At 44.4% G+C, this 15,097-nt stretch overlaps 1 protein-coding gene across 1 annotated transcript; it reads left to right on the top strand.

The window, feature by feature from the left end:
* The first annotated feature begins 75 nt into the window (after window positions 1–75).
* On the top strand, window positions 76–5,654 carry LOC119404844 (plasminogen receptor (KT)). The gene is made up of 4 exons (XM_037671523.2): window positions 76–428; window positions 513–643; window positions 2,230–2,339; window positions 5,490–5,654. The coding sequence occupies exons 1-4, from the start codon at window positions 360–362 to the stop codon at window positions 5,630–5,632; spliced, it is 453 nt and encodes a 150-aa protein (XP_037527451.1). The 5' UTR covers window positions 76–359; the 3' UTR covers window positions 5,633–5,654.
* The last annotated feature ends 9,443 nt before the right edge of the window (window positions 5,655–15,097 follow it).

Below are 15,097 nucleotides of genomic sequence, written 5' to 3'. Positions count from 1 at the left end.
ATTAACTCGGTGCCGCGAAATAAACTCGACAAACTTGTCAGAATTGCCAACGAAACCATCCCTCAGGGGGCGCCTCGGTGGGAAAAAGAGTTCTGCTTCAAAGCAAAACCCGCAGTGTCGGTGCACAAGAAAACGATCAAAGAAAATGAGGCTCATCCGACGTGGCCACATTGACCCTTGCGTTATCTCATAGCGGCGCTCCTAAAGCTATCTTATTTTAACCGTACCCGGTTATCTACCTTCTAGTTTCGTTTCACAGACTCCGACGCCGGACCACCGGACTGCTACAGGCAATCCGAAACCTCGCGTTTTAACTCTTAAGGTAGTTGGGCACCGCCGCTTATCTTTTACAAAGGAAAATGGGTCACGCATGGAGCCAGCCGGCTGATAACACTTCTCAACAGCAGCTGGAAATGCAGAATCACCAAGTACGTGCATGCTGATGAACTCCCTGCACATGTGATTTGCTTTCAGTAAGTCTCACTGTTTCCTATCCTTTTCTCTATATGCAGCTGGAGAGACAGATATACATGAAATATCTGATGCACCAGCGACTGGTCGCCTTCAAGATCGCCCATGCACGGGAGCTGTTTTTTTGGATCACGGCTTTCTACGTAGCCTCCAGTGCGGCACTTTTCGTTGGGTATGTAGCGCGTGCTGACGAACGTTGGATGAGAGGCCGTGCTTCTGTAAAGAAGAACCCACGTGAAGTTGCATCGTGGTTAAGTTGCAGTAAACCAATTATACCAGCCATATCCTATATTGCTTGAGCTTGCATGGTGCAGAGGCCAGACCGTGCGAAATCTGGAATGGCCTCCCCAAAACTAGAGTGTGTGGTACACTCTACCAAAACCTAACCTGCCTAAGCCTGGCTAGGAGATGACAGTTTAGTAATTCATATTGGTAATTAAGATGTGATGGTGCATTGGTATTTTCAAGTCAAATAAAAATTCTTTCCTTGTGCGAACTCTAAACAGTATACTGCGCACAATCCAAAGTGAACCGGTCAGAAAGGGTATATGGCCAACCTCTGGGCCAATCAGAGGCGGCAAGGTGGACAGTTCTGACATATGACAGTTTGTTGTTGATATAAGAGCTGCAACAAAGCACTGGTGCCACTGGTTACACAAAACACAGAGTAAAAGTTTATATAGGCCATCTTTTGCAATGTTGTGTATGTGAACAAGCCAGGGATATAGTCATGTCTATACATCACGAAATCTAGTGGAAATGTACAGTTCACATGTAATACTAGTAATACTAGTGTCAGACAGGCACTTTTGATCGTGATCAGGTGCTGCTACATGGTCCCTTTTAATCGCGATCAGGCCTCATCAGGATCAAGACAATTGCCATGTGGCTCTTTGATCGTAACTTGGCTGACGTCTGTGCCAAACTCGAGTCAGATCAGGCTGTACCATGTAGCAGTGACCAACTTGTTATTGCAGTCAAGAAGTCTGATCCTGATCGGCCCTGATCGCAATCTAAAGTGCCCGTCCTTCCTTTTCGTTGTATGTGGAATTCAAATTTGAAGCATGCACGTATGCAACAACAGTTTAATAATATCTGGTGTTTAATGTCCCAAAGCCACGATATGATTACGAGGGACGCCATAGTGGAGGGCTCCGGGAATTTCGACCACCTGGGGTTCTTTAACGTGCACCTAAATCTAAGTACACGGGCCTCAAACATTTTCACCTCCATTGAAAATGCAGCCACGCTGCGACCTTCGAGTCAGCAGTTGAGTGCCATAACCATTAGACCATCGTGGCGGGTCGCAACAACAGTTTATAGAACAGGATCCAAGCTAGTTGAAACGTATCTGATATATTTTCAAGCACCGTCAATGTGAAACATTTATGATAAGGAGGGAAATTAATACCCCAATTACGTTTTTATATTTAACATATTGTGTAATAAAATTGTGGAGTTGTCAGAAGCACTGCCCCTTTTCTGTTTCCTGTCTTACCAAAAAAAAGTTTTACCTTGGCAATGCTCAAATCAAGATACAATTTGGTATTTTTGGGCATTTGTGCTTTCTTTCATTTAGAATTGGCTATGGGATATTCACATAGGTGGTAGGCTGGTAGCCTTCATATGGGTTGTTAACATTTGAGAATGCAAAACATGAATGAACAGTTTGCAGGGTCATTTGTACGAGCTGATACAGCTCAACACATGCAACTTCATTGTATATAGGAAGTCTACAAAAGGTGCTTTTTTTTACAGGTACCGAAGGACCAAGAAGCCATTGATTTTGGCCCCTATTTTACCCATGACATTCATATTGGCTTATCAGGGTGACCTCGCTTACGGGAGCAAGCTTGTGAGAATCAAAGGTACGATAACCCTCTGCCCAATTACTTAATTGTTTCAGAGTACACATTTCATGCATACAAGAATTAAAAAAATTAATTGGCAAACTGCTGCAAACATTACAATATCTCCTATATTAATGTGGAACTATGCAGTCCACTGTATATAACACATTTCTGCCATAACTGCAAAATTCCATAGCGCCCCATAACAGAGACAAATGAAAGAGAAAACTGTCACCTGGCCCAAGTGTAGAAGGTCATTCTGTTTCTCAAGATAGAGGTTTGCAAATGTAGGAAAATTTGTTGCAAGGGTTGAATCTAGGATGAACACCTTTGTTTCTTGGGTGGCCCCATTATCATCTGATCTAACCGGGAGGCTAGCAGTAGAATTTAAGATTAACTTTTTTCTTATCCACACTGCCTTTTTTTGAGAAAGCCATATAGATATCTGTTGTAGTTTTGTGCTTATCTTCAACGAAACTTATTCTACCCCACAAATTTCTAGAGAAATGGTCAAATTTGTATGAACTGTGGTTTTATAATTGGGTCAGGGATAAATTGTGACAGACCATCTTTAAATGTGTTAAACATCCTCCACTTTGCTCAAAGGCACTGGCCATTGGTAAGGTGTTCATGTCCACTTCTTCAGCAATTAATCATAATTATAGAGTGTAATTGAACATTTATTTGCCTGAAGTCAGTCACATAGTACTTTTCAATAAAAAGTAAACTCCCAGGCCCAAAGTATGTGCGCAATTTAATATTGATTGTATGTATATCGAGCAAATAATATCCTTTTTACATTGCTCCCGAAATGCTGCCCATTGAACGACTCGTCAAACACGACAGTGCCTACAAAAAAGTGGTCATCTGCAGGGACATGCAAGGCTCAGTGTTTACGCATGAGGTTCAGACTTGTGCAAATAGTAAATTTTAGGTCCAAAGTGAATTCGAAGCGAATAGTAGTGATTTGGTCGAATAATTTCAAAGTGAATTCGAATAGTATATATCACATATTATAATGAAAAATGAGCATATTTGTCAACTAACCTGCACAATATTTTTAAAAGTTGAAACAAGGGCATATGCAGATATGTCATTCTTTTTGGTTCAAAGGGAAGTGGAAGCAACTTTGAGTAGTAGCAGGACTTGACTTTCGGTAGAATGCAAGTGATAACCTGTAAAATATGTTAAGTTTTAAAATTTACTATACTTAGAGCATATAAGCTGGTATAACAAGCTTTTAAACTTAAGAAATGATGAATCGATGTCAGTGTAATACAGTAAAGCCTCATTCATTCGAACTCTGTTATTTTAAGATTCCACATAATTCGAAGCATTTCTGCGGTCCAGTATTTTGCAATGTAAATTTGAGTGGATAATTTGAAGCAGTGGTCAGTACCAGCCCGGTTAATCAGAAAACTTTAGGTGCCAGTACCAATTCCCGATCCCGATTTAGTCGCAAATTCGCAGAAACGATGGCCCTTAGGAGCCACAAGGCAATGCATTGTAGCTATACTAATGGGTAACAAGTTGAGCACCCCAGCCTCACTGCTGCCAGCGCAAGAAAAAAAAAAGAAAAGAAAGGAGCAGTCTCGTGTTCAGCTGAAATGTGCGCCTGCAAAAAGAAGACGTGCTGCACTGCAACACAGCGGTGACACGTGGGCAGCATGACGCATGCTTCTCGCAACGTCAGCGCGTCATGATTTACCCATTCTTTCTGGGAAAATAGAGAAATTATTAAAGGATGGTCTGACGGAATTCGCGACGTATGCGAACCTCCGATTGGCGTTTGTTCCGGCAATTTGCGCACTTGCACTGCTGGCGGAGTACTTGCCTGCAACGCCTAATTCGACAGCACAGTTGGAAAACTTCAATGATCATCTTTTCCACCCAGAATACATCGCGAATTCCGTCACACTGGTCATTATTAAATTCTTTATTTTATCAGAAAGAATGGGGGCGAATGGTCGCATCATGACGCGCTGACGCTGCGAGGAGCAGGTGACATGCTGCCCGCGTGTCACCACTGTGTTGCAGTGAAGCACGTTTTTTCCGCAGGCGCGCATTTCAGTTGATCACGAGACCGATTTTTTCCCCGCCTTTCTTTTTTTTTTCTTGCGCTGGCAGCAGTGAGGCCCGCCGCGGCAAAATTGGGACCGGGTATTGCTGGAAAAAATAACCCCTGGAGCCGCAAACTAGCAGGCACAGCAAACGACCACCTCTGATTACTTTCAGTAACTCAAAGTTCCTTACATCCCGGTTTCTTATGTTTGGTTAATTCGAAAACCCGCTTATTTAGAAGGTTTTAGTGACTTCTAGTGACTTTAGTGACACAGTCCTAGTGACTTTGAATTAACGAGGTTTTACTGTATGCTCATTTAACCTTGAAGTAGGGCTTCCCGGCAATGCGGATTTCCCCTGGAAAGGTGTATTCACGGTATAGCACCCCTTTGCCGCAGTGAAACCAGCTTTACAGGGGGTTACACGCGGTTTATATATGTCTATTCGTTCGTTTCGAATACTTCGAAATTTTCTTGAAGTTAAATTCGTGTCGAAGCGAATTAGAATACTGTAATATTCGTTCGAATGTTCGAAGTGCTCGAATATTCGCACAAGCCTAGGTTCACTTCATCTAGATCTCAATGTTTCTTGCTTTTTAATGACCACCTGCAGACAGAACTGACGCTGCGCCTTATGGGATAATGTATGGTCAGCTCGACTGTGCTGGGCGCTTGAAACACGATAATCGGAGCGTGTGGCTACTGGCAGTGAGAGTGACAGTGAGGGCGAGAGCACTTATGACACATGGTGACGGCATCCAGTGAAGTCATTCAGTCTGTGGTTCTCGGTTGTGCTGCTGAAGTGCTGCAATCCTTCGTAACATAAGGCCCCTGTATACACGGACCACATTGTAACACTTGCCAGCTCCAGTCGTGTCGCACTGCATGGCACATGAGTGCAGTGTTTTGAAGCCATGGCAAGCAGCGCTCCACCGATGCCACCAAGAACCACAGACTGAAAAGCTGTCTACGAGATGCCACGCGTCACGAACGCTCTCGCCTTCACTGTCACCCTCACCGCCAGCAGCCATGCACTCCAAGAATCGCGTTTCAATCGCTCAGCGCTGTACTTTAATGCACTTAGCTAATGTGTGATCTTTGTTCCCAGGTGAGGCAGAGAACATCATGTCGTTTGAGAAAGAGCTGCTGGAGCTTCCTCACAATGTTCCCACCGTCGGAGGCATCGATGAAGCCAGGGAGAAGGCAAAGGACGAAGGGAGCTTCAACAGAGCACATGACATCTTCCTGTGAACACATCCGCCTCGAAGCAAGACCTGTAGGGGTTTGTGTTCGTTTCTTGCCGACCGACATCGACCGACTGCGGTTGTCATTGACTCTTACTTGACCTGGTGCTAGTACAGCTGAGAAATTCTTCTCAAGTTGCATTCCGCTAGAGTTCACTTTCTCACTTCAAGTGAACTTTGCTCTCGCAGTTTTGCAGTGCTTCATCAAACATAAGGGTTATTTATTGGCGAGCAGCGTTCTCTGGGCTTAACAATGTAATTATACGCAAGGTTAATAAATTTATCACTATCTTTTTTTTTTTGCAAAAGAGTTACAGTACATGTTGTACAGTTGTCAACGTAGGTGTACAAGCATTAAATTATTTTTTGTTTTGTCCGGAGGTGACAATGTACAGAGTCTGCATTAAGCATACATGCTAGCAAAGAATGCTTTTATCTTTTGTCTCAAGTCAATGATTTTTCCCGCAATCTCATGGTATCCTATCAATTGTTATCAGAATGTCGCTTCTAAATTCAGTCCCCATGGCAAGGTTCGGATGGCTTGACATCAAGCGGTGCCCTTAGCATTCTGGCATTGAGCGCTCTGTGTGTGCAACCATCTGACATGCCGTGTAAAATGCGCATTCTATAATATTTGCAAACTGTCTCATGTGAAACCAAATAGTAGATGATACTACCTGAGGCACCGTTTACAGATTGCACTTCATGTCAGACTATACAGCCATGCATTAGTCCAAGATATCTATAGTCACATATTTGTCTATTTTGTTCATGGTTTACCAACGACCATCATAGTCCTGGCAGACACCAATCCACTTGTTAACTTAGTCATGTTACCGTATGCTGACTAGTCACACTGATATTTGTTACGTTTTGTCTTACCATTTTTTCAGTACTTAATTTTGATGTAGCTGCACTGGTGGATATGCCTGTTCTTGCGTCTTTCAATGCAATAAGTGTTTGTACATTGCTGCTAACACTTCTTGCTTAATAGTGAAATCATTTACCAATGTTCTGGCAGCGCATGTTCTGTGAGCACTTTTACACTCATAACATGTCACTTATACATTCTGCCACTATGTCAACGAATGAACAAAGCGTTTGGTGTTTCGAAGTTACAGTTTATATTTTTGAGGCAGTGCAATGTAGCTGTTTATGCAACAAAAGCATACATATCTCTAATATGGTAAACATTTAGTAAACTGTTTTAATTTGAAAGGTTGTCATGCGTTCTTTTTCCAGTTCAGTTCTAGTCATTTTATTATGCTTAAATATGGAAAACATTTTTGTTCGTGAAAACTATTTGTCTTTTGTATAGCTCGTTCAAGCGAACTGCTGACTGCAATGCATAGGGCTGTCACAGTTAGCAAAAAGGGTGGAGTTTGTGCACAACCACAGTTGATGCAGTATCAAATATTTCTATTGACATGACATTGTAAGTGAGCTTTGCTTCGCTAAAGATACTGCCAGCACAAGAGTCGACGCAACTAAGTGATTTCTCGGCAATCAGTACATGGGCATCCGTGATGTAGCTAAAACGCTGCACCTTTTGATATACTGAGGTGAATGTTGTTTTCAAGTAGACATTTGATGATGTCATTTCTGTAGCTTCTAAACAGAGCTTGCCGCTGGCTTTATATATGCGAGGATTATATACAGTTTGACAGGGGGAAGAGTGGGGAGGGGGGGGGTTGCCATCAACCAAGAGAAAGATTGTCTAGTCTCTGTGATGACGATTAGTCTGCATGCTTTTACCGTGGAGCTGCATAAGACACACTTCATTAATTTTCTTCATACGCATCAGTTGAATCGAGGTGCCGCATTGGCACGGTCATCCAAAGTAAATATGGGGCGGCCATGCATCGTAAGAATGCCTTAGGAAACAGCACACTTGTTAACCCTTTCACTGTTGCATGTTTCTGGCCGTTACGCGCACCCCCACTGTCGGCTTGGTTTCGGGTATATCAGGGAAGCTTGAAACGGCGGAGAAATGGCATGTTGTGAAGTCCAGATGACAGAGAGGGATGGAAAGCAGATACAACGACCTTGTTCGCTGCTTATAGCAGCACGTGTGTCTTCCCTGTCCCTGTTTATTTTGCGCAGTTTTTCGTAGTAATGGAGTACCAACTCGCCCAGCGCTCAGTTCTTTTAAATTATAGCAGCAAGCGAGGCCGCGGCGAGCGAGCGAAAGCAGCGGTGAAGTCATGTTTCGTCTATTGGATAGGCAAAGGCACATGCCTCTGAACTTGACGCGTTGTAGCAGACACGCGAACAGAATTGTATACAAAACAAAAGAAGAAAGATACCCTGCAAACCCATGGCAGATGGGAGAACAAACATTGCACTAGTAATAATACGCGCGACGCATAGTTGCTCAGCTCGAGAGATTAGCGCTCACTGAGCGAGCACCACGCCCCCCAGCAAAGAAGGGTGGGCACAGTCACTCTCTTCAGTATATAGTACGTATCAACACAGCGAGGGGCGAAAATATGGGCTTCTACAAAGATTCAACAGATGGCGCAACAGCAGACTCACACTAAATCATGCCAGCTTCGCGCAAATTTTTTATTGCACAATGGAGAACGTACCGGTGGAGAGAGAGAGAGAAGAAACATTTATTTATGTCATGCCTTGGAGTGGTAGATCAGTGAAACTGCGGGGGGGAAATGCGAAAGTGTACCGGTATGTTACTGAAAGCGAAAGGGTTAAGAATGGAGACGAGGGCAGGGACAGGAGTTTGGCCATCAGCTCACTGTCACCCATTTTCACAGAGGAATGGAATAGTCCAGTGTTGTTGTTGTTGTTGTTATTTTTTTATGTCATATTGTGCGGCAACACAAAGTACTAGGTAAAAGTGTTTCTGATCCCAAGGCAGGCGCATTTGTTTGTCGCCAGCATGTTAGTTTGGGTGCGAGATCGTTGTTGCTGAAACTTAGACCCATTTTTCACATGGTTAACCTTTGTAGGATTACATGCCTGTAGAAGTCGGCAAGCAATCAGCCAATACAAGGAAACCATCCATTTACACAAAGATGTAGTCGTTACCGCAGCAGTTCTTGTTGTTGCTCATTGTTTTGTCATTATTCTGTTGAGCCAGTTGGGAAATGTCACTTCAGAATACAGACACATCGACTTGCAAATGAAGCATGCAAGTCTGCTACTGAACTACCGACTGCCTTTGAGGGAAAAAAATTTGTTCGCATGCCCACAACATTGTGCTGCTTTATCAGGAGGTATCATAACAAAAATAAAAGCAGCTTTAGAACAACTTTTTTTCATCTGTAGATTATTTTGAGCTAGATCTGATTCGTATGCTTTCTTCTTAGCAGGAAACAGGTGATAATGACATTGGCACAATGAACAAAATGTCATTTTGGCGCTATCTGGTGACACGCTGTTGAACTCCCCGCTCCGTTGCTCTGGTATATCTGTTGAACTATCGTGCCAGTTCTGCCTACGGGGATATTCATTGTTCACAGCAATTTGTGGGAAATGGTAGGCTTGAAAATCCTCAATGGCTCAAAGAACACACGAACATGTCCGAAGAGGCACGACAGGTGTTTAAAATCAAGTGCGAGCGACTATCTACACTTAGAAAAATAAGATTTTTCATTCCGTCTTCATATCTCAGGCTTAGCAAATTGTGTGCCACTGCAATGACTTGCGAGAGGGAGATTAGCTATGTTAATTCTAAATATAGATACTCTTAATGCACAGAAATGGAGATGACAGACCAAAATGTTACCAGATGTCCCCGATTCCTCTTCAGTCGGCGTACTCTTTATTCCCATAATGTGCGGCAACACATATTGCCAGTTAATACAAACCTAATATGTACTTGGCTCTTCACATATCCTCGAGGAAAGGGACATATCTCATATCGTCAACGTCTCATATTTAATAGCATACATACTACTGTCATTTTGTCAAAAAATTACTTGCAAGATGAAAAGAGAGAACAGATGTATTAAACTTTCACAAGAATCTAGGAGAGTTGTTTAGCACATACAACATGGGTGTGTGAATATGAGAAATTTTGAAGATCAATTTCAATAGTGTACTATTCGAACCTGTCTTTGAATCAAATAGCTACTGTTCATAAATATGAATATATATATACATATATATATATATATATATATATATATATATATATATATATATATATATATATATATATATATATATATATGTCAACTGCACCTGAGTAAACACAATGTCAGTGCAAAAGTGTGATAAATTTCATCCCCGAAGGCACAGCATAGCCACAAAACAGAGCTTATGTAGTTCAGCGCGCTACAATGCTTTGGGAGTCAAATTTTACTGCCCACGAATTTGTTTTGTATTAATTGTAAAAACGGCTGTTTGAAAACCATGCGAAATGTATTAAGTATTCGGCTTGACTCGTTTTTGGCACTATTCAACTCGTATTCAATTCAGTCTCATGTTTGACTATTCGCACACTCTTAAACCATACCATCAGCGATATTCCGTTGTGCACACTATAAAAAAATGCAAATAAAGCAAGGGGTTGTTGAATAGCTGTTGACAATTCCTAGTAGACACATGAGTGTAAAGCTGTTACACACATAATGGCAGTATTATTTTCATTGCTGTAAAGCCACATCCAGGCTTCAAACCACAATTTTGTGAAGCTTTTTTTTAATGGTAGTGACAACCAATTTTAATGGTACGTGTTTTCGTCAGTGCGACGGGAAGCTTACGCGCTGATGAGGTCATTCATGCAGCACATGCTTGTTGCATTCGCACACATGTGTCATGCGTGTGGCATAACTCGACAGGGTTTTACTGGTTGCCATGAAGACAGTGCCAGTTCTCAGCGTAAGTTTCTTCAATTTTGTAATAAGCATAGAATAAAATGTAGACACCTGATAATATACACACTTATTTTAAGCACAAATTGTGGAACACCTAAACAGCTGCAGACTGCATACAGCAGTCCAGGATGACTCATTCGCGCAGTACCAAGGCTTGTCCACCAGGTGATGTGACAGTTTTTATGACGACTTTCAAATGCAATTTAAGAATACAAATATTATTCAAATTGTGAAAACAATGCTCGATTCTGTCACTATAATTTACTGTCTTTCTTCTTCCACCAGTGTCTTGTGACAGGATCTGACTGATTGTCAGTTCGTTTAAGGTGATAACTGTGCAGGGTCCCTTCTATCACTCTTGAACATCACTGTACGCAGTCATCTGCTAGGCATACATATCTTTTTTTTTAAATGTTGTACCTATCTATGGAACAGGTGCGGGTGATATGCACAAAAGTGAAGTAGTTCATCGTCATGTTGTTTTGCTTTCTTGCGAAAGTCTTCCTAATCTGTGTCACAGGTTATGTGCGTGTGCACCATAAGCATGACATTGAATTGTTTTTTGAATAGTTCATTTGAGATATAATTGACTGGGCTAATTTAACAAGCAATATATGAGTAAAACGTAGCTCAAAGGCGGCCTTCCATGAATAATACTGCTAGGTCCGAGGTTGTAATATATCAATGGCTATCTAGCAGTACATAGGGCACAGTCACTTTTGAATGTTTCCAGCAGTAGACGTCACCACTCAGCATGAACTTGACGAGGTCTATTTTGTCGCCTAGCTGTGATGGCAGCATACCAGCGCTTCAGGAACATTTGAAACTGCAAGGCAGCTTTTATTTTTATTTTTATTTACACTCACAGGAAAGTCATGACAAAAATCATATTGATAATATATACAAAAAATTTTATTTTATCCCATTTGTTTACAGTGTGTTTCAAAGCCATTTATTTCAAGCAAGGTTTTCAGTTTTTTGAAACTTGCTGTTGCTAGTCAAGACGGGCATTACCTGGGAAATGGCTCACAAAACTTGGTCACTGCAAAGGAAACAATGTTGTGTATTTGACTACATTCGTATACCTGTTCCGGTTTGGGATTTGTACAGATGCAACCACATGTGTGTATAAATGTTGTGCAAACTATGCGGTATATTTGAAACCCCGCTTAATTGCAAAAATTATAGTGAAACCAGTGGCCAATGGGAGTTTGGATTAGCGCTGTTCAGCTGTACTGAAGGTTCCTTTGTTATATACATGTGTACTTTGGTAGCAGTGTCTGCTTATTCCTGAACATGCAATAAAGCTCGTCGAGTTTTGGTAGCCCATCTTTACATTGTGTGCTTCACTGTCAAGTCTAGCTGCATTGCTCCATAAATGTTGAGCCCAAAGACTGGTTCCATAACTTGACCGTGGTGGACAATGTATACATTAAGACAAACAGAATGGCAAGCCTGGAATTCGAACTCAAGGGCCAGTTACTGTCTGGCCCAGTGAGGGTCCACTTACTGGAGAGGGGGGGCACCCACAGCAAGTGAGTTCCTCCAAAGGGGCAGGGAGGCTGGGAACTTAAGCGCCGTGTTTTGAATATGTTTGCTCTTGGGGGGGGGGGGGGGGGCAGCCGTGAATTTTAGGGGGCAGCTGCCCTTGCTGACAGGCCAAGTTGAAAAACACGCTGAGAGCGAAGGTGTTCAGTATCAACGCACTGCGCGCGTGACGACAACAGCGGGAACACGCTCGCGATTCTTGCAAAGCGACATCCTTCACGAAATTCAGAAAGAGATAGCCCACTGGCGTTGGAGTACCATATCATTTTCGGGCCGAAGAGCTCGGAGTCGTTAGACATCTCGGTTTATTGGTCCGCGATGCAAACGCAAATGCCGCACGTGGCGTGCCTCGCGAAAAAAAAAAAAAAAGCTGTTCTTTGTGCCTGCAACAAGCGCACAAAGTGAGTTGGTGTTTTCGACTGCTGTACTAATCGTATGGGCGAAAAGGGCAAGCCTAAACCCAGGAACCGTCGACAAGCTCTTTTTATTCACGATAGCTACGACGTCTGGCATTCGAACTCTACCCTTGCGGAGGTCGTAGTGTTCTTTAAAGACGAGCCTTCTGGTCAGCTAGGAGGTAGCGTGGCGTATGCATGCCAGTGTCTGTCATGAGACTACAACGTTATTCTTGTTTTAAAGGACCCCTAAACCACCCAGAGGTCGAAGTCTGGTTGTGGTGTTGCAGTTGTGCATGAGTCTTCACCAAACACGTAGGCGTGAGAATTTCTCGAAACGGCGCCGTAATAGCGGAGTTACACGAGTTTGATGATCCAAAAGCGACGCTCGCACGTTTCGCTCTTTCCTTCGCTACGCTCCGTTCGTCGGCTCGTCTCTCCTCCTGGCCGAGTTGTCTTCCTCACCGTGCGAGGGGGAAGAGCGGCGAGCGCGCGTACCTGCGAGCAAACAAACAAGTTCTCTTTGTTGCTGACCTGACCAGATGATGATGATCCTTATCCTCATGCTTCGCACTGAAAGTTTGACTGCATTCCTCCTAATGCTAAGCTTTCGTGATGGTGCATGATGCTGGCCAACATCATTTTTTACCTAAGAGGCACAGCTAGCGCGTGCATGGTACGAGACGCATGAGGAAGACCTCACAAGTTGGGACGTGTGTAAGCAGAAGCTCCGTGACTTGTTCGGCCGCTCAGTTGCTCGTCAGATGACAGCCAGGCAGGAACTCGCGTCGCGAGTTCAATCATCCACGGAGTCTTACGTCGCGTACATCCAAGACGTCCTAGCCCTCTGCCGTAAAACTGACAAAGACATGACAGAGGTTGACAAGGTCAGCAACGTGTTGAAGGGCATAGCTGACGATGCCTTCAACATACTAATTTGTAAGAACTGTTCCACCGTTGACTCAATCATCACTGAATGTCGGCGGTTTGAGCAAGCTAAAAGCAGGAGGATTACTCAACGCTTCAACCGACTCCCAAATACCGCTGCGACTTCTTCCTGCGAAGATCCTGTGACACCGCGTTCATTCGCGAATCCTACCAACATCACAAGGATTGTTCGCCAGGAGCTAGAAGCCATGGCCCCCGCAACTTATCAGCTCCCTGCGCAAGACAACTTGGCAACCATATCGCTTATTCAAGCAAGGTGTGTGACCGGGCTAGTTGGTATTCCATATTGACGTGAACAGCGCGTGTAATACACAAGGACGAAGAAACGGAGAAACGTCCTCGTCGTTTCTTCGTCCTTGTGTATTACACGCGCTGTTCACGTCAATACGCTTATTCAAGCCGTCGTGCGACAAGAGTTTGCCAACATGGGCGTCCTAGTTCCCCAAACCACCAGCCACACACCCCAGCCCCTGTCCACTCCCGCCCATAACGCTGACCAACGTGCCGCCCCACTTGTTGCTGCTGCCACTTCGGTTCCACGCTTCCCACCACGCTACCGAAATCCATCAGAGTGGCGCACACCAGATGATCGGCCAATCTGCTTTTCTTGCTCTCGTGTTGGTCACATTTCCCGCCACTGCCGCAACAAATGGTATTCCCTACCAAGCTTTCCAAACGACCGTCATCACGGACAGTATTCACCACCACGTTTTGCCGATGACCACCCTCAGGACGCCCCACCTCGCCGTTCATCTCTACGCTCCGAACCATCCTACGCTGACGTCGTCGCTCAGAGACACTGGTCCAGCCGCTCGCCGTCGCCTCAGAGTCGCCAGGCACGCTCCCCTCAACGCCGCTGCTCTCCATCGCCGGCTTCTTCTGGAAGTTCTGGACAGGTCTCGGGAAACTAGCGCATGCAGCTCCTGGTGGTGGCGCTGCATTGACAACTCGGACCGAGTTGTCAATGCAGCCTGTCAGACGAAATTTACTTACTGTTCTCATCGATGGCCTGACCGTTACTGCTGTAATCGACACTGGCGCCCACATATCCGTTATGAGTTCTCATCTTCGATCCCGCCTGAAAAAAGTTCTCACACCCGCTGTGTCTCCTACAGTGCGAGTGGCCGACGGCAGCCGAACATCAGTTCTTGGTATGTGCACCGCCCGCGTCACTGTTGCCGGCCACCATACTTCAGTTCTCTTCGCAGTCCTCGACGCTTGCCCACACGATGTCATTCTTGGCATTGATTTCTTGACCGCGCACTCGGCCCTCATCGATTGTTCCGCCGGCACTTTACGGCTCGAGTTGCCTTTGTGCTCCGATGTTCTGCAAATCGCACACGGCTACGGTCCGTGGAGTGTCTACGGATACCGCCTCAAGCTGCTATGTACGTCCATATGTCGCCGTTCCCACCAGTTCCTGATGGCTACTATCTGGTAGCTCCCGTCATTGACCTGACCCTTTCCCGCAACATCGCCCTTCCGCATACTATAGTGAGTGTTGCCAACAACAGGACGCTTCTACCCATTCTAAACTTCTCTACGTCGACCCAGGTCCTTCCTGAAGGCATTGCCTTAGCAGAACTCTCAACTCTGGAGCAATGTACGGTTTCAGCTTTCACCCCTGACACCAAGACCGTCGCCGAGCCTGTCATAACCGCGCACAATAAGGCATTCCTGGACAAAATGATAGCCAGTGACCCGTTACCTTCCCAAGTTGAAGCACTCCGCAGTGTTCTCTTT

Source organism: Rhipicephalus sanguineus, chromosome 9 (genome assembly GCF_013339695.2).
Source record: "Rhipicephalus sanguineus isolate Rsan-2018 chromosome 9, BIME_Rsan_1.4, whole genome shotgun sequence".
In the NCBI taxonomy this organism is placed as follows: Eukaryota; Metazoa; Arthropoda; class Arachnida; order Ixodida; family Ixodidae; genus Rhipicephalus; species Rhipicephalus sanguineus.
The sequence above is the reverse complement of the archived record's forward strand: the minus strand, read 5'-3'. Positions and strand labels throughout refer to the sequence as shown.